The sequence below is a fragment of the Anoplolepis gracilipes genome, chromosome 1 (assembly GCF_047496725.1).
Source record: "Anoplolepis gracilipes chromosome 1, ASM4749672v1, whole genome shotgun sequence".
Lineage (NCBI taxonomy): Eukaryota > Metazoa > Arthropoda > Insecta > Hymenoptera > Formicidae > Anoplolepis > Anoplolepis gracilipes.
In genome coordinates, this window is record NC_132970.1 from 5,170,740 (window position 1) to 5,188,722 (window position 17,983).

General features: G+C 43.2%; 1 protein-coding gene across 11 annotated transcripts in view; it reads right to left on the bottom strand.

Moving 5' to 3' along the window:
- Ten-a (Teneurin-a transmembrane protein) overlaps positions 1 to 17,983 on the bottom strand; it is a 454,976-nt gene that overhangs the window by 80,879 nt on the left and 356,114 nt on the right. The window contains exon 1 of one of the 11 annotated variants that reach the window (XM_072889403.1): positions 796 to 1,358. The exons of the other annotated variants lie outside the window; for them this stretch is intronic. Coding sequence (XP_072745504.1) covers positions 796 to 851 — 56 coding nt within the window. The 5' untranslated portion in view covers positions 852 to 1,358. Of the gene's footprint in view, positions 1 to 795; positions 1,359 to 17,983 lie in introns of those variants that run through there. 11 annotated transcript variants of the gene reach the window in all.

The window sequence follows — 17,983 nt, forward strand, 5'->3', positions numbered from 1 at the left end:
GGTGAAGATTGCGCTGGATATTCTGTGTTTGTTGTAGCGGAACGCACACGAGTCTCAGTTTGACAGTTAAGATCCGTGACGCGGAGGAGAACGGACGGCACGTTGAGAGAAAAATAAAGATAAAGGAGAAAGGGTGACATGTCGAGTGTGCGCTAAAGTCTAATATAACTTACAGTATACTCGAAATATAGTAACCTTTGACGGGTTCACGCTCGAGGGATGGAATTAATGACGAGTCGTTTCGACGGGTACATTCATATCGATCGATGTAGTCAATAATATACAGTGTCGATTTAAAATGGCAAATTTGAATAATAAACACGAATAATGCAGTCAGATTGATTCGATGTAATATTCGTTAATCATTTTTGCAATGTGTAGAATTTTAGCAATGTCAAGATAACAGACATTTAAAATGGATTGACAACCAATCTTGATGTAATCAGAAGATTATTGAATATATGTGAAATCGAATGTATGTCTCTTTAATTTTCCAAGCAAATAACTTAAAATAAAAACAAAAGTAATTCAGTTGTGACGGAGAGAATAATTCTTTGAATACTTATATATATAAAAACATGAAGTAAATAGATTAATTCCTAATGACTTATATCACAGCTTCTGTATTTATTGCAAAATCATTAAAAATCATTCGTTTATCTCGTTGAAAGTGCCCATCTGTACCGAAACATCGATCAAATCATTTTAACTTTTGTGTTTGAATATATACTATATTACTCGCCTATCAATTATCAGAACACCAAATCTCACAACAGTATAGAAAATATTTCTTACCGAACGTGACGTCGTGGCAACGGCGGCGGCACCGGGCTGTTAAAATTATCCATCATCGAATACGCGTCGTGTTCGATGGATTTGTGATCGAGACTCTCGAGATGATCGAGGCGCAGTAACTCGGCCTCCCGCGGCGAGTGGAGCTCACAATGGGCTACGTGGAGCAACGGTCTCAGGGAAGAACCGCCTTCGCATCGTTGCTGCCGCGAAGGCGGCCTTGCCACCTGACGATCTAGACCACCATCCGCAGCGTGGTGTTCTTCGCCCCAGACCTCGAATTCACCCGCCGCCGAATAATCACCGAATCCGCCGTTACCCTTCACCGTTGCGCCCTTCGTCGTACCCTCGAGGGCGAGTCTGGGGCAGGAGGAGCCCCTGCCGTTCCGTTGGCGCTCTACGGCGTTTTCGCGTAGCTTTTCCTCTTTCCGGCGATATTTCACGAGGTATTCCTTGGTCGGCAAGGTGAACGACAGGCTGCCACGACGGTTGGATCGTCGGGGTGTCAGATTTCTGGCGGTCGCTGCACGATCGGCATCGAAATTCCACGACGAGACACTCGTCGATTCTTACGGATCGAAGTCCTACGATCGCATGTCACGTCGAGTTATCATGAAAAGCGCCAGCGAGAAAATGATCGTCGTCGCAATATCGTCGTCGTTGTTGTCGTCGTCGTCGTCGTCGTTGTCGTCGTCGTCGTCGTCGTCGTCGTTGTTGTCGTCGTCGTCGTCGTCGTCGTCGTCGTCGTCGTCGTCGTCGTCGTCGCGGCTCGTCGTCGAAGTAACGTTGATCGAACTCGCTACAGTCAACGTTTACGAGTTCATTGATTCTGGATATTCACGAGTGAACGCTTGGCGGGCTCAGCTCCACAGGGACTCAAAACGGACGGGCAGAGAAGTCGTTTAACGTTAAACACATTCCACCGTCCGCCGTGGAGCAGGAGCGGGAGCGGGAGCGGAAGCGGGAGCAGGAACAGGAGCAGGAGCAGGAGCAGGAGCAGGAGCAGGAGACGTAGAAGTGCGAGAAGGGTGCTGCAGGCTCCGTGCGACCGACGGGCACGACGACAGGGGGAGAAACTCGCGTACGCAAACTTTGTTATCGATCTGTCAACGCCAGCGAGAAAGTTCAACTTCCGCCCGCGAGCGATGTTCGACACGGCGATTCAGTGTATACCGAACTTGGCGTCGACCCGCTTTTCGCGATCCCTCGCCGACACTCTCGGACGTGTTGCGGATCACGAAGGAGCGATATGTCCTTTCATTCGATCTTCATCCACTAACGGATCGTATAAAATCGCGTTCACGACACTCCACAGAAAAAAAAAAGGAAAACACCACTATTGACCGATTGTGTAATTTCACCACCTAGTCACTTGGACGTTGAATCCCGAGACGTGCCGACGTATCGCTTGGAAGTTGTATAGTCGAATAAATCGAAAGGCTTTCAATCTGATGCAGCCGCGCACAACGAATTCCGACGCGCGTTCAAAGAGAACACGCTCAGCGGGCAAAGCTCACGTCGGAGAATTCAATCTACGCGTTTCAGAAGACTACGATCAATCGGTGTGCTGTTCTCTGTGGACGCGCGCTTCGCAAGTATTCCCTTAGCTGTGAGCGTTGTCGATGCTCGGCTGTGTGAAAACTAATTGGGTCAGCGGGGCGAGAACTGCACGCAAATCCCGCTTCGATGCGTAGCGTGAACGGACTAGCTCCGAAAATCCCCGGGCTTTGCGTGAAAGAGATGCGACGAGATGACAGATCGTCGGGTGTCTCCTCTATATATTCTCCTATGTCCTATAGCAACAGAACTTTCACAGCGGTATTCTGACTTTTCGCAAGGTCGATTGAAGCGGTTTCCTCCGTGCGATCCTCGTAGTTGGCTCTGTGCGATTCTAAAGTGTCACGTTTCAAGAGTTTCCAACTGTTTGTCGGTCCTCCGAAACTTCTAAAGCGATGTAGTTGTTGACTTTCGCGGAACAGCCGCCGATCGCTATCGGATCGCCAACGATACGGTTGTCCTGTGAGTCACTGGAGCCACGGAATTTCCAATTTTCACGATCTCTTTTCTCGTCAGACGCGTGATTGACAATTCAAAGTCGTGTGCCACGAATCGAAAAAAAAATTGCGCTGCTTATCTGTTCACTGATCGCGACCGGACGCGACGTCTGTTTCCCTTACGCTCGATGACAAACGGGGTCGTTAATCTCGGTTGATCGCGAGAGGGGACACTGCGAGTGGCGAGAGTGCGCTCACTCTGCGGGATAGCACGCAACCGCGACAGCTGCGGATCAAAGACTGAAGGCGTCGCAACGCCCGGCACGAAGTGACACTGAACGTCCCCACCACCGCATGGCCGGATTCGGCGCGTGCGCCCACGCGCATCTCCAATCTTCTTCCCCTTTCTCGCCCTTCGGCCCACTGACTCCCTCTCGTTTCCGAATCGCAACCCTTGCGAGAGAACGCCGCCACGCGGAGGGTGCGGTCACTACTCGAATGGTCGCACCGAGCGCACCCTTGATGATGCGTCTTCGTCTTCCATAAGGGTCGCTCGGGTGCCGATATCTGATGATGTTCCCCAAACTTATTTTGCATTCATTTCTTATCGACATGTGTATATAAAACTATTAAAATGTCAAATTTACATCTGTTCAATTTCAACATATACAATTTGAAAATATCTATTTGTATATAGGAATAAATTTTGTTGTATAATAACTAATGTGCTTTTTTTCATCAGATAGCATATTAATCTTTAGCAGGATATTCAACTTAAAAAAATCTGATACATGTCGTGAGCTTTTTAGTTGATTAACATAAACATACGTAATACATCAACATTTCGAAGCAAGAAAAAGTACAGAGATAACGAAGTACGTAGCTTGTCATACACATTTCGCATTTTAAGATACATACTATTATATATTAAAATAACGGGAAAAATGGCGATTAAAAACACGCGTGCTAGATTTAATTGGATATCCCTGGTATTCGTTGTGCCGCTTACAAGTAGAAGTTTTCGAGACATTACATATAAACGCAGCCGCAGACATACATAATAGACATGTGCACGTGTAATGCCACCCTTGTTATGGCCGAGCGGCACAATACCGAGAAGAGAAATAGCGACGCGCGTGCGCAGCAACAAGGGTAAGCGTTAGGGACGGGGTAAGAAAGAGAAAGAGAGAAATGCATGGTAGTGGAGGATCTTGTGGACGTCGAGCGCACTTGTATTTTCGATTTGGGGTCAAAGATCGCGTTCCCGCTGATTTTATACGTCCTTAAATTAGTCAACGCCGCAAATCGACTTGGGTTTTGTTTATTTTCATCTGTAAACAAGCGCGCGTCCTACGTCTAATTTAATTCATTTTATTGGTATTGATCGATTAAAAGAAATATATATTGCATGGATAACGCAATTATTTATATTACATTATCTATATTATCTGAGAAAAATATCACGGCAAATATCTGTAATTTCAATTTCGACGCAAATTTTTTTTAATCAAATTTAATAAAAATTTTATTTCTGGTAATTCCATCAAATTCTACTTCTAGAATACAATGCATATTCTATTTATATATAAGTAATATATTGGTTAGCAATATGAAAGTAATTCGTGTTGCTTTCATGATTTCGCGTGCCAAAAGCTTTCACAACTTGCTAAAATTGATTAACAGTAAATTTCGTTAAATATATAGAGCCTTGTATCAATTTGCATTATATATTCAGTTTGTTAAACTTATAACTTTCATCATTATAAAATATAATAACGGTTAATATAATTAGTTATTTCCATCGTTTTGTTGGTAAGTTAGCGCAACAAGTTAAAATAAGTATTAAAGCATTCTCGAAAAAGATATTTTATGCAAAGTATTTATAAGAATTTAATTTATCCTAAAATAGGAACTAAATTTATCCTTGTTTAATACAAAGCGGTTGCTTTAATAGCTCTCTAATAAAAATCTACGCAACCGGACGATGACTCCAATTGAATCTTTCACACGCGGAATACTTATATAGAGGTCAATTCGTTGAAATAAATAGCGACGATATTTTCACGACATTACGGTATTTCGATCCTGATGGGCGTCCTTATTAGCTCTCCGGCATAAATTTATCAGCGTAAAACCTGTTCGCTCGTAAAAAGAAAAAAAAATAAAAATAAAAAACTTTTCCAGCGAAAGATATGACGTAGATTCGCGTAGAATCATCGGACACTTTAATCGCTCGACGTCACTTGACTCCCTCTCATACACGACTCATGAGAGCGATCGGAAGGAAGTTTAATTATCTCTTCAGTGCATCGCGCCGCGGTCGTTGATACTCACTCGCGCCTGCGCGCACGTATATACACACACACACACACACACACACGCATATAATATACATGCCACCCTCATCTAAACACACACCTATAAATCCTCCCCCATAAATGTACGCAAAAGCATCCGCTCAATGCGCGCGCACACGCGCTCGCGTCGACGTTTGAGAGATAGAGGAAGGAAGATGGATGGAGAAGAGTTGTTTTATCCCCCGCGCATCCGCCAAAATCCACCATGCCAGCCTACAACGTTTACCCTTTTAGAGACGACGGCGTTCCTGCGTTCCTTGCGACTCACGACGTTTACCATTCTTCGGTGCTCTAAACTACCGCCCGGAACTCGGGAACTCCGGTCTGGAACGCGTGTATGCGGGTGGATTGAACACGACCGCGTATGATCCGGAGAGGGAGAGGGAGGAAGGTACGAGCGGAGCGGGCGGTGCAGGGACGGAAGAAAATTTGCGACAGGCTCTTTGATGTCGTTTAAACAGAAAACGCCACCTCTCCCTTTTCCGTGTTGCCACCCGCGCACCAGCCCATGCGCCAGCTCATGCCACGCCGCGGTATAGGACCTTCCTTCCTTCCTTCCGTCCTTCGTGCCTTCGTATACTTTCTCCCTACTGTCCCTCCAGCACCTTCGTAAAACGTCGGCTGTCTTTGAATCCCGCTCTTCTATCTCCTTTCTACCCTCATCCTCCCATCGCGCGCTCTTATCGTGCATCTCCTTAGTTCTTTAGTCCTGGCTGCTTTGTGAAGCGGCTGCCTGCCTGCCTGCCTGCCTGACGACGATGGAGATATCACCCGCCCTTCTCCGTGCCATAAGCACTCATTTGTTCTCCTTATCTTCTCGATAGTCACTTCTCCGCCTTTAGGACGGCAACCTGTCCGGACGTGCAGGAACATCCTCGGCTTTCTTCCCGTCTGTGTCGCTCGTGGACGCCCCCACGCAGACGATCTACATTGTACAGGCGGCTTTTAACTGACGGTAGCGAAATAAGGGAATAAATTGAAAGTGAAAACCATTTCCCAAGGTCATTCGAAGTATGATCGTGATTATTCAGAATTTTTAAGCGTTGTGAAACACCGCTTTCTTTGATATAATTTCTGCGATGTTATCGCTTTAGGGCAGATGGTGGTTTCCTTTAATTGAAATTTTCCTGTTATGGATTTCCATGTCGTTTTATTCATGACGGTAGACTTTATACAGAAATACTTCACGAATTGCTTTACTAGAATAATTTGTAATATATTTGATAAAATACATTTGATAATTCTAGAAATGTATGTATTTAATAAATAATAGGCTGCAGATAATCATGCAAGTAATCAATGGAAGAAGCAAGCTATATCAATATTATTTCATCTAATTGCGATCTAATAAATTCTTATCAGTCTACCAATTTATTCGCGAGTTCTTAATTAAATTTGAAATTCATTTCTATTATGTATTCGGTACAAAGGTGAATGTTGTAGTCTAATTTTCTTAAGTTTATCCAAATTAAATTTTAGAATAATTTTCCTAAAGGCCTCGAACTATTCAGAAATCCCCAGCTATATGTGTATAATATATAATCCCGTACGTAGACGAGAAACACACTTCTCAGTGAAATAAAGTTGCTAATCTTACACGAATCTGTTGCACATACCTAACAAAACACCGATTGAAGATATCCTATGAATGCATTTCTAATTAAGTACTTCGTTATTCCATTGATGCGTTCTTGCGATACTTACTGCAATGACATTACAATATGCCCTAGTTTTGGTATGTATCATACGGATTATGCGCGATAGCATTATGTGCTTGAATATGTGAGATTATATTGTGTATCGTTTCCGCGGTCGTAATATACATATATTAGCGCAATGCAAGCTTTCGGTGAACATTCTACCTCAACTTCAAAAGAAAGAAATCAAAATATTATTATAATCTTTCAAAGTTAATACTCTCTCTTTCTTTCTTTTTCTCGGTTGTAATAGAAATAAAGTAGTAAATAAATAAAACGAGAAACAAAGAATTTATAATGTGATACTGGAAGAGTACTATAAATAAGAGTAATAAGATTTTCAAAAGATCTTATTATTTCTACAATAAAACTGTAACGCATTAACGTTTTACATGTTAATAATAAAATACATACTTGGCTTTCCTTTGCTTCACAAGAAAAGAATAATACAATAAAAAAAAATATCAAGAGATCCGAATTATAACATCATTACGTCACATGGAGATGAGGAAAGAGAGCACGACGTCATTATGAACGAACCAATTTTCTACGACGCACGTTACATTTCGAGTATCCCCAGTGGGATTTACCACGCTGCAAAGAGAGCCCGCAGACGTACACGAGCGTGGAGGGGATACAAGAGAGATGGAGTGAGAAAGAGAGAGAGAGAGAGAGAGAGAGAGAGAGAGAAAGAGAGAGAGAAAGAAAGAGAGAGAAAGAAAGAGAAGACGGCCAGAGGAAAAGTCGGCGGAAGAATGGTCGATTTCATATGAATGCATTCCATGCAAATGCGCCGGCGAAGATAGAGAGTAAAAGGGGAAATAGTTGCGGCGCGCGACGAGAGACGCGCGGCGGGGGGAGGGGGGGGGGAAATGGGACGGGCGAGACACGGTGATGCGAAGATAATTGGGTGAATACATTTGGGCCTGCAGTGTACACCGGCGTAGGAGATATATTCCTCGACCGGGGCCCGCTGCTCTCTTGCATAATGCACGCGCGTACGTACGTACGCGACATACACGCGAGAAGACGACGACACAACCGCGCACGTGCTCGGTTCGAGGGAAACGAACTCCGCATCGGCGATACGACTGGATCTCAGGATAGTTCGTGATTTGAAAAAGAGAACGGTAGGAAGAAGAGATTCCTGTCAAGGACCTCCCAGCAAGTACATCGTTCATCGCTCTCGACTATTGTCTCGCTATGACGATTGTTCACTTGCGAACGAACGATCGATAGTCGAAAGAATCGTGAGACCTATTCTCGTATATCTGCGGTCAAATCATTTTATATCGAGAGATTTCTCTATATATGAATAAAATAATAACAAAGAGTTTACCTACTATAAATGTAAAAAAAAAAAAAAAAATGGTGCAAGGATCATTCTATACATTTGTAAGTGGAAAAAGGATTTTGTGTAAAAGTTAATCTTTAAAATATTTTGCATATGAACGTGATCTACATTTTTCGCTAAAAATAAGAGATAAAGAAAAGTGAAACCCACATCTATATTTTATTTCTATTGAGAAAATATAAATGAATATCACGTCCATATGCAAAATATTTTAAGAATTAATTTTCATGCAAATCTGTCTATCAAACATTGATTAATTCTCAAAATATATTGCGTATCGACGAAATGGAAAATACTCATATCTTGTCGAATAAAATATTCGATATAAAAAAAGATAGACATCGACGCGTATGTATTTCTTTCAATGTCCATTAGAGATATGCAGGAATATAGAATAACAAAAACGATTTGAATGAATCAGATTCACAGTCGATTATTTACCTTGTATGATGATTTAATGATTTAAATGACAGTAAGAAACATCTGCGCGGAGAATCATGTACGTTTTCAATATGCGTTACAATGAGTCATTGTCTGGGTCTGGGTCATATGATCGTCCATTAACCGCGCATAACTAGCGCTCTGGCTCGTCGAATCGATCCACGAAGTCTGTCACGCTGGCCTTTGCTCATTCGCGTAACGTCGGTTTGGAAGTACAACCCCGGCGCGGCTCGCTTAATATCATATCCCGACGGATATTATGATGTCCGTTTCTCGCGTGCGCGAACCGGTTTACCCAGCTCCGGACGAACGGTAGGCGACATAATTCAAATCAGACCTTGTGCGTATTGCATTTACCATCGGCGGCGACGCCGATAACGCAGCGGCATTTGGCCGGATGCCAATCTCGTTCCCTCGCGGCTGTTCCCCCAGGGCCTCTATCTCTCCTTCCAGTTGTACGTCTGCCTGGCAGTTCGAAAGACATTGGAAGCGCGAAAGGTGTATCGACCGCGTGCTCGCGCGAGAGACCATGTACTTATTTCGGTCTCCTCTCACAGAGTAATCTGAGGATTGAACAGGATGGAATCCTCGATCGGGACGCTCGTGACAATTTGCCTTCACTCGAGTCGTCTCGAATGTCCTCAATACGGTCCTAGTTTTTTTTTTGTTGTGCGCCGTGGGCTGTGCCAGAGGACGTTCGAAAACATCTGCGGCGAGCTTTGCCTCGCAGACGATACAGGGGATTACGCGTATTGATTTTTTCGAACAACCTATTGTGAGAAAACTGAAAATTCAAAGATTTTATATTTTTATTGATAGCATAATTATTACCTTTTGGAATAATTGTATACGATTGCTTTTATTTTTAATCATTTCCAATAATCGATTCAATCGACTCAATCGACTCAATTTGATCGCAAATTTGCAGAAAAACACATTAAATTTAATTTAACGTTGCAATCCCTGACGTGAACGAAAGTTTATTTATAAATTCGATCGATCAGGTACATCGGTATACCAAGTTCGATCATCAGGACGAAACGATGCCGAGACTTATCGCGCGTGGAAGCGCGATAACAGAACGGAGTTTATGCGGCTGCCAGCCAAACCGATATGGAGAGATCCCAGCGTTAATCTTGCAACACGCGGATTTCTAGGCCGATCGAATCTGCGGCAAGCGATCCAAGTCAGCGTCGGCGAAATTCGTAAACTAATAGGACCGACCTGACCCGAGGCTACAACCATTAGTAAATTGAATCGACCATTAGCGGTGGACGGTGAGATGTAGAAGGCGCGTCTCCAGGCGGTCGACTTAAAGGGGATTCCGTATTGTGCGTGTCGTCTCTAATAGTACGGGGAAGCTGCGTCGTATAGCTCTTTATTCATTTCATATCGTTTCCCCATCTCACGACTACTCCGCGTGGCGTTAATCTTCTCCGGTGTTCTCCACTTGCCTTCATACGCAAGCGAGCGTACACGGAATGTAGCGCACGTTCGCGCGTATGCGATCGCCCGTCCGTGTCGGTCGAAGGATCGTGTGGGAAAATAGATGGGTAAATGTACGTATGTACGTACATGAGCACGCTTCCGGCGAGTATAAAGAGCTCAACCGAGATCGCGGTTGCTGCTGGTGCGCAGGGTGGCTGGGCTCTCTCGTTGAAGCTCTCGTACGGGGGCCCGACTCACTGCAAATAAAGCCTCACTCGCTCAGTTTGTTTGAAACATTGAGCAAACGTCGGTTGTTTAACCGGGCGGAGAAGCTAGACAACGCTTGAGCAGCGAAAGAGAGAAAGATAGTTGCAGCGGGAAGGAACTCGAAAAGGGAAAGAAAAGGAGAAAGACAACGAGTCTTTAACCCTCCAACGGGCGCGAATCCGGTACCGAATCTATTTATTGGCTTGCTTCTCCGCGAGATACATCGGGGTACGTTCAGCTTGTCGTGACGACTGCCGAAGACGCTAAGACGGATTTGCCGGAGAGTAGCTTAACAAAGTTCGCTTGAGAGCGCGACGAGCGAGTCTCCGTCGGTCTTATCGAGGAGTGACTTGCGTGACTGCGTCGGTTATCGGGTTCTTGGTAAAGTTTATTAACCTTTTTCGGCAACGATCGCGAAGCGAAACTCGTAATACTCCTTTTAGTACATATGTACTAAATGTAAATATGTACGTTTAGTCTTCATGCGTAACGCACAATGCATGATTATGTATTTAGAGATTTACAGAACTTGAAATGTAGTAAATGGCGTTTGTTAAAAAAATTTGTTTACAGTTGATTACGAATTCATCATATGCAAAGTTATTCGAGAAAATATTAGCGATATCGCGCATTGAACAGTCACAATTTTTACTGAAAAAATGTTCTATAAAGACATAAACAAATTGTGTGTTTGTACAAGTTTAATGAAATGCGAGAATGCATATTAAATCGAGCAGTCAGTCACATCAAACGATAAAGTTTTGCGTCTCTGACTTTTTATTTGCAAATTTTTGCGGTATTATACATTCTGGTAATACACCGACCAATTCCTAAGTGCGTTGGGTTCAATTCTGCTATTTTTTCGGGGCTCCGCTGTCGCGATATCTGCCACGGGAGAGAAATCAGACCTTTCTTTTTTTCTTTCTTTCTCTCTATCTCTCTCTCTCTCTCTCTCTCTCTTTCGCCGCCCTTATATCTCCTCGTGGCGCGATATTGCGACGTAGGGGCGACGGTGAACGTGCGTTTACAGGCTCATCCATCCTACTCTGCGGAGACGCTCCCTTTTGACGAAAAGTGCGCGACGTACCACGGGTCCGGGTTATAAAAACGTTATTGTTCTTCTCCACGCACATAGCTCGCTATGTGCACGCTATGTGTCGGCGCAGAATGAGAGAACACTCGCGCGGTCCCCTTCGGGAATCGTAATGCCAACGGATGCCTTTTCGTCTCGAACGTGATGCTCTCTCTCTCCCCGCGTGCGCGAGTTTTATACGCGAACGCCTCTCGTTTTCCCGGCACTTTGCGCGGCCGACGAAATCGATAGCCACGCAATCACATCCCTTGCGAATTGTCCGCGGCATCGACGTCCCTGGAGCTTAAACAGCCAAAATAGCGCGGATGTTCCCAAATACTTCTCTCAAGACGCTTCCCATTTCGCTCGATTTATCTTCTCGCATAATTGACAAACGTGACTGCTTAATGACTGTTTAATCTCTCGTTTATATACAGTTATAGCAAGTTAGTTTAAACTCTGTTTCTGCTAACCTCCTAGACTAATTATAAATTCCGCTTTGATGCTGCGACAAACAAATTCAATTTCTGTCGGTGTAAACAAATGAATATTTATAGGGAAAAGCGATACGGTATAGGTAGACAAACCGAGAGCGTAGCGACACATATGTTGTCGAAACAAACTTAATTTGATTTTTTCATTTAATATTTTCAGATAAAAACACGGCTTATGGTGATTTTCTGTCTATGCATATACGCATAGGATGTCGCAGCTGATTTTTTACTCAATATCTGCATATTATTCCGTACACGTTAAAATAGAGAGTAAACTATCCTTCCAAGACATCTTAACTATGTACTGGCGGTTTGAACCGGCCTCGCAACGCATCGCTGCTTAACGATCTGGAAAGCGAAAGACCATTACGAGGACCATAGGAGAATCACACGCTCGATGACACTCTTCTACTTAGGAAACCATATTAGGTCGGCCTGCTGAGTGCTTAAATCACCGCGCGCGATTCCGAGGTGAAGGGTCGATCTGGATTTATGTGCGGTTACCGCGGCTACCGTAAGCCGTTAGAGGGAAACTCGCTTTCCCTCCTGTTACCATGAAGGATCGTAAGACACCGAGATTTTTTTTAAAGAAGATACGCCTCATTACAGCGGAAATACTTGAAATTTTAAATCTTAAGGAACAAGAAGCGATATGTTATTTGAAATTTCATAATTCTTTCTTATTAAGTGCTTGTAAAAAAAAGTTTTATAGTAATTTGTAAAATTGTTTAATATTATTGCTTAGAAAATATATAAATTCTGAATGTACCTATTAAATATCAAATAGATCTAAATTTTTACGGAGACAATTTTATAGCTTTCTTTCTTTAAGATTATATCAAAGCGTGAATATTCCCCAGAGTTCATTGGTTCTGAAAAGATATATGCGCTCAATATGGTTCTCCCCTAAACTGTTCGACTGCTCGTGTCACTTGGTAGATTGCCTGGATACCGTATAAATGCGTATACGTGACACAATACGAATTACGCGTGTAGTCATGATGTATTAAGAAAGTATATAGGAATTACATGAGGGTATCAACCTGATGACACTTGGCTGCTTCGATTTAAACCGTTATATTTACGTATTTAATGCATTGCATATATTCGAAAATTCCTGTGAAACTATTACTATTTTGTGCCGAGTTCTCTCTCCGATTTTTGCAAACGTTAATAGCACGAAGAGATATTAGGAATTAATTGGTAGTTACATGACATTTCGCTATGTCTTACATTACATGGATGAGTAAAAAATAGCGCGGAATATCAGTTTTCTCAATTATACTAATTCGATAAGGATGATCGATCATCGGTGTTGAATTTAGCAAAGTTATAAATTTATTTTAAGACGCCCTGTTGAACTCTAGAACGACTATTACAAAACGCCCCACTTAATATCGATCTAAGCACGGTTGTAGACTCAGGAGTTCGCATAAGAGATTTCAGAGCGAGTATTGTGGGATATTCTCGCCAAAGATTCGAGACCGTTCCCAACGGCATAAGTTTTGTGGCGCAAAAACTGAGGAGAAGCGCTTAACGACAATGGGTATGCAGATAGTATGCCCCGGTTTGCCAGAGAGACGATGTAATTAAGGGTGTCCTTTCCGAGAGCATGGACTGCCATTCGTTTTAATAAGATGCTTGCAAAACTTGAGTAAAGCGACGCTTTTTTTTTAATTGCTTTCTTTTTTTGCCTCGCTTTTCCTCAAAAATTACGAATGTTCCGTATCAATGACAAACCTCGGGCAAGTCGGGTCGTGGTTAGGTTAGGTAAGGTAAGTGAATAGCCGATATCGTTTTAACTGCCGTAATTACTCCACGAGGTGATTCGAATGTTTGTTCGGAATCGAGAATTAAGTACGACTGGAGTTTTTCGCGCAGGACGCGTGACCGACGAATGAATCGTTTAATGGCCTAGCAAGCCTAGCGAAGTGTATTTAAGACGAAAAACCAGGACGATTAAACCAATCCAATAGCTTCTAATTAAAAACGGAGCAAATAGGAAGATAAAATAAATTTTTTATGATATGAAATTCTCGAGAATTTTGCGAATCTCTAATTTTACGACGATAGAAACGAAATTCTTACCTTAAATATTATATTAAAGATATTGAAACATTCATAAAAGATGACTTCAAATCAATCATCCTGTAATAGTCATAAATCATCTAGCTTTTAAAAAGATCTTAATATAAGATTGTTACATATTAATTTAAAAAAAAATGCATCTTATTATATAAATTACAACTTTTAATAGCCACGTGTCGTTAACACTTCTATACAAATCTTCGATCTCGTAATTATTATGAGAATATATCGTGCATCAAGGGCAGAAGGAACAACAACGTAACAACGTTTCACTAGCACAACCATCGTTGTTGTCGTAGTACAAGGTTCATAACACAATGCGGAGCATGAGAGTACGACAGGGGTGGCGCGCGTGATAAAGCGAGACGAAATACGGCTTTTCATAGGGCAGCGCGCAGGATGCAGATAAAGTTAATGGGATTTTATCGGGACGAGCGGCGCAATCTTAGGTTGCTGACCAGGCTGGACGCGAGCTTAGGGCGAGCAGCCCTTCCTCTTTTCCCTCTTTTTCGCCCTCCCCTCTGCTCTCGGACGCAATTAATAAAAGGACTCTCTCTTCTTCCATTCTTCCGATGTTCGCATCGTGCGTTGGCAATGGCCAACGTCGGGTAACGTGACGGCAGACACCGCTAATACAATTACGCAGACAGCACCCTATTGAGAAGCAAATGAAGACAACCTGTCGGATGTGTAAAATTGACAATTTTATCTCGAGAAAAAATTCAAAAGTTTTGTAATTAACAAAGATACTCGCATCTTTAAATGTATACAATTTTATTTTCTCTTTAGTATAATAAGAAATTAGAAACAAAAAATATTATATAAAAAATATTTTTAAATCCATGTTTTAAATTTTAATTAAGTATCGTCTTAAACAAACTCTCCATAAGATTGATAAAATTCCTTTGTCGAAGAAAAGGAAGAGTAAGTTTTTTTTTTTTTAGAAAAAAGTTATACAATATCATTATTTTTTTATAACTATTAACATAAAATATTTCTGTTTACATCTTATTTCTACAAATAATTGTACGATTGGCTTCTAAACTAATCAAAATTATATTGGTTTCAGTTTCTAATACAAACTATCGTTGTTTACGCGTATTTTCGACGAAACTTATAAGGTTGCCGCTCAGGATAATTAATAGGAGACTCCGAAAATCGGGATTGTTTATTCAGGCAAGGATTGACTTGGCTACGCGAAGGCACTCAGCTCCCATCGTTCGTTTCGGCCCCGGTCATTCGTTCTCGTTGCGTCCTGCAGATTTCGGCAAGGGTCGGTCTCGCCCTCGCAGCGACGAGTCGAAGGGTCGCGTAATTAATGCTGCTAATATACTTTGGATCTCTCTCGCCGGTTTCGACACTTGTGCGTTCACCTATATATCGAGGTGTGAGGTAAATTGCGAGGGAGAATGTTAATTGCATCGAACGGTCGTTTCCTTGATTTTGATGGATCGGACCGTATCCTGAAGTTACCGTCATCGTCGATAAATTCGGAGAATAATATCTTGAGACTGTCCGATCTAATCCTGCTTGACCAAGAGATGTATGATGTTATGACCGCGTATTTACTTCGCATCGTTTCTCTTCGATGTTTACGACGTAGCACTCGGTCTGCATCGTGATCTCTCCTCGGATAGAAGGAAAAGACAAGGTCTTTAAATCTTGGAAACTAAACTATGAATACTGAATACCGAATGGATCGACCGGATAAATTCCTAAGCACGGATTAATCATATTATAGAATAACTTGATAAATTTTCCTAAATATTATATTCTTCGTAATCGTTCGACAATAGAAGAAATAATGATTATTTACTCTTAATTTAATTCTTAAAAAAAATCACTTTTCGAATTTTTTTTCGGCCACGCGACATAATTTTCTTACCCCTTGCGTCTTTGTTAGCGTAGAAGGTATATTATTTCGAAGCTCCCCATTGCGACGGATATTAGAAACGCCGTTCTTAAGCTTGACATAAATATAACAGTGTCGTTAACAGACCTCTATCGTATGTCAACTGTTTCAACGGAGTAATAAAGGGTGTATTAATAGACCGGTTCATGGACGACAGGCTGCGACACCTCGTAACAACGTATCCGCGCCTCGTCGTAGCTCATTCGTTTCCTAGCTGGGTCTCTCTCTCCCTGCTCCAGGGTGAACCCGACGATAGAGTGGGACGGGTTACCTTAAATTTCTCCGTAGACATCAAACGCCCACGCCGGGATTACGGCACCCTGCGTGTCGCCCGGCCCTTCCCGCGTATGCACATGTCACTTTGTACATATATATGAACTATGAATGCGAGCGCATGTCGCGTGCTTTGCCCTCTATTTCTCGTAGCTCATAGCTGTTTACGTCTCTGTCATACGGCCGTCTCCTCGGTGTATGCGTACGCCTGCCGTGTATTTTTCCGCGGGGGGTCCGTCGCGCCGTCGGGAAAGGAAACGAGGGTGGCGACGTGAGATGGAGAAAAAAAGAGAAAGAGAAAGAGAAAGAGAGAGAGAGAGAGAGAGAGAGAAAAGAAAATGAGAAAAAAATATATAACGTACTGATGTATGACGCGCCGTGAATGTTTTCGCTCGATCGACTCCGAGCGCACATCGATTGGAGTCTCGCGAAAACGAGACGACGAACATATCACAGTACGTGTGTACGACGTGTTACAGTCAGAGATGCTTCGTCTTTCCCTTTCTGTCCGGACGTGGAATTACTTTCGCAGCGATAAATCAGGCTCTCCCGAGCCGACGGTCGGCTGACGGTGGTTTAGAAGTTCGGCGCGACGGCGATAATTCGCGGACAGATTAACCCACCACGGATACCGGGACGAATCTGCAACTCTCGGGATCAGGCACGTCTCGGCTAACATGCAGGCATGATCCGAGTTTGGGAAAACTTCGTTTGAATTGGGTGGGGTGGGAGGGAGGGAGGGAGGGAAGCGGACCAGGAATGTCCCTCGTTCCCGATATCTACGCGACTCTTTGAACATCGCAACAACGACGCCGCAATTTGCGAGCACTCGTATCCTTTCGTATACGATCGTACATGTATTTCACACGATACGAAAATTGGTCCACGATCTTTCATAAAGTGCACAATCTTGTAAATGAGCGACGAAATATCGCGAGTCTGTGACGTTTTCGCGCAAAGTTACGAAATATGATTTATCCATTACAGAACCCGGGTTAATGTCCGACGCAGGATCGCCATCGTCGGCCCGTAACGACAATTTGCGAAAGGTATTTCATACGGGCGTAACAGCACGTATTTCGATACGCGAGCGGGCAGCGGAGAGCCCGGGAACTGTATGATACAGCGACGTGTAAAGTGCAGGGGTTTCAAAGCGTTATCACGAGTGCGCCGGCGTTTATTGCAATCTATCCGCACGCGTGACGTGCTTTTAACGCTGCCGGATAGAGTTGTATACATTCATCAGCGTTTTTTTAATATTCACCTACCGAGGCAAGTGTGCGAGCGAGTGAGTAGGTGTGTGATACCCTGTTTCTCGCGTTCTCCAGATACACGATGGAATTCCTTTATCGACAGCGACGCGGTTCGTTACAGCTCGCGATTTGCGCGCGAGCACCGCTGCTAAACGACAATCCTCAACGTCGATCGTGTCATTCCAAGTGAACAAAATGCATGCTGTGTGTCCCGAAGCGTGCAATCGATTCGTCTGCATTCTTTATCATCGCCGTATCCGTATGCTTTGACGGTGTACGCTACTTGCGACATATGCATTACGGGCTATTGACGTCCGTAGAAACATGCGCCTCCGCTTCTCTCGTCCTTTTCTCCCGAGAGAACAAAGAAGGTAATCGCGCTCTCTTATGTTGAGTATGCTTCCAGTAGAAGTGTCAGGGACAGCCGACATACTTCGTCATACGAGATGTACTTCCGGGGATAGGAAGATAGAGAAAGGGACGTGTGTATGCATTCCGATCGTTTTCACGGACCGGCTTTCAACCAACTTCGATACCCAAGTATCGATGCTTAAACATTGA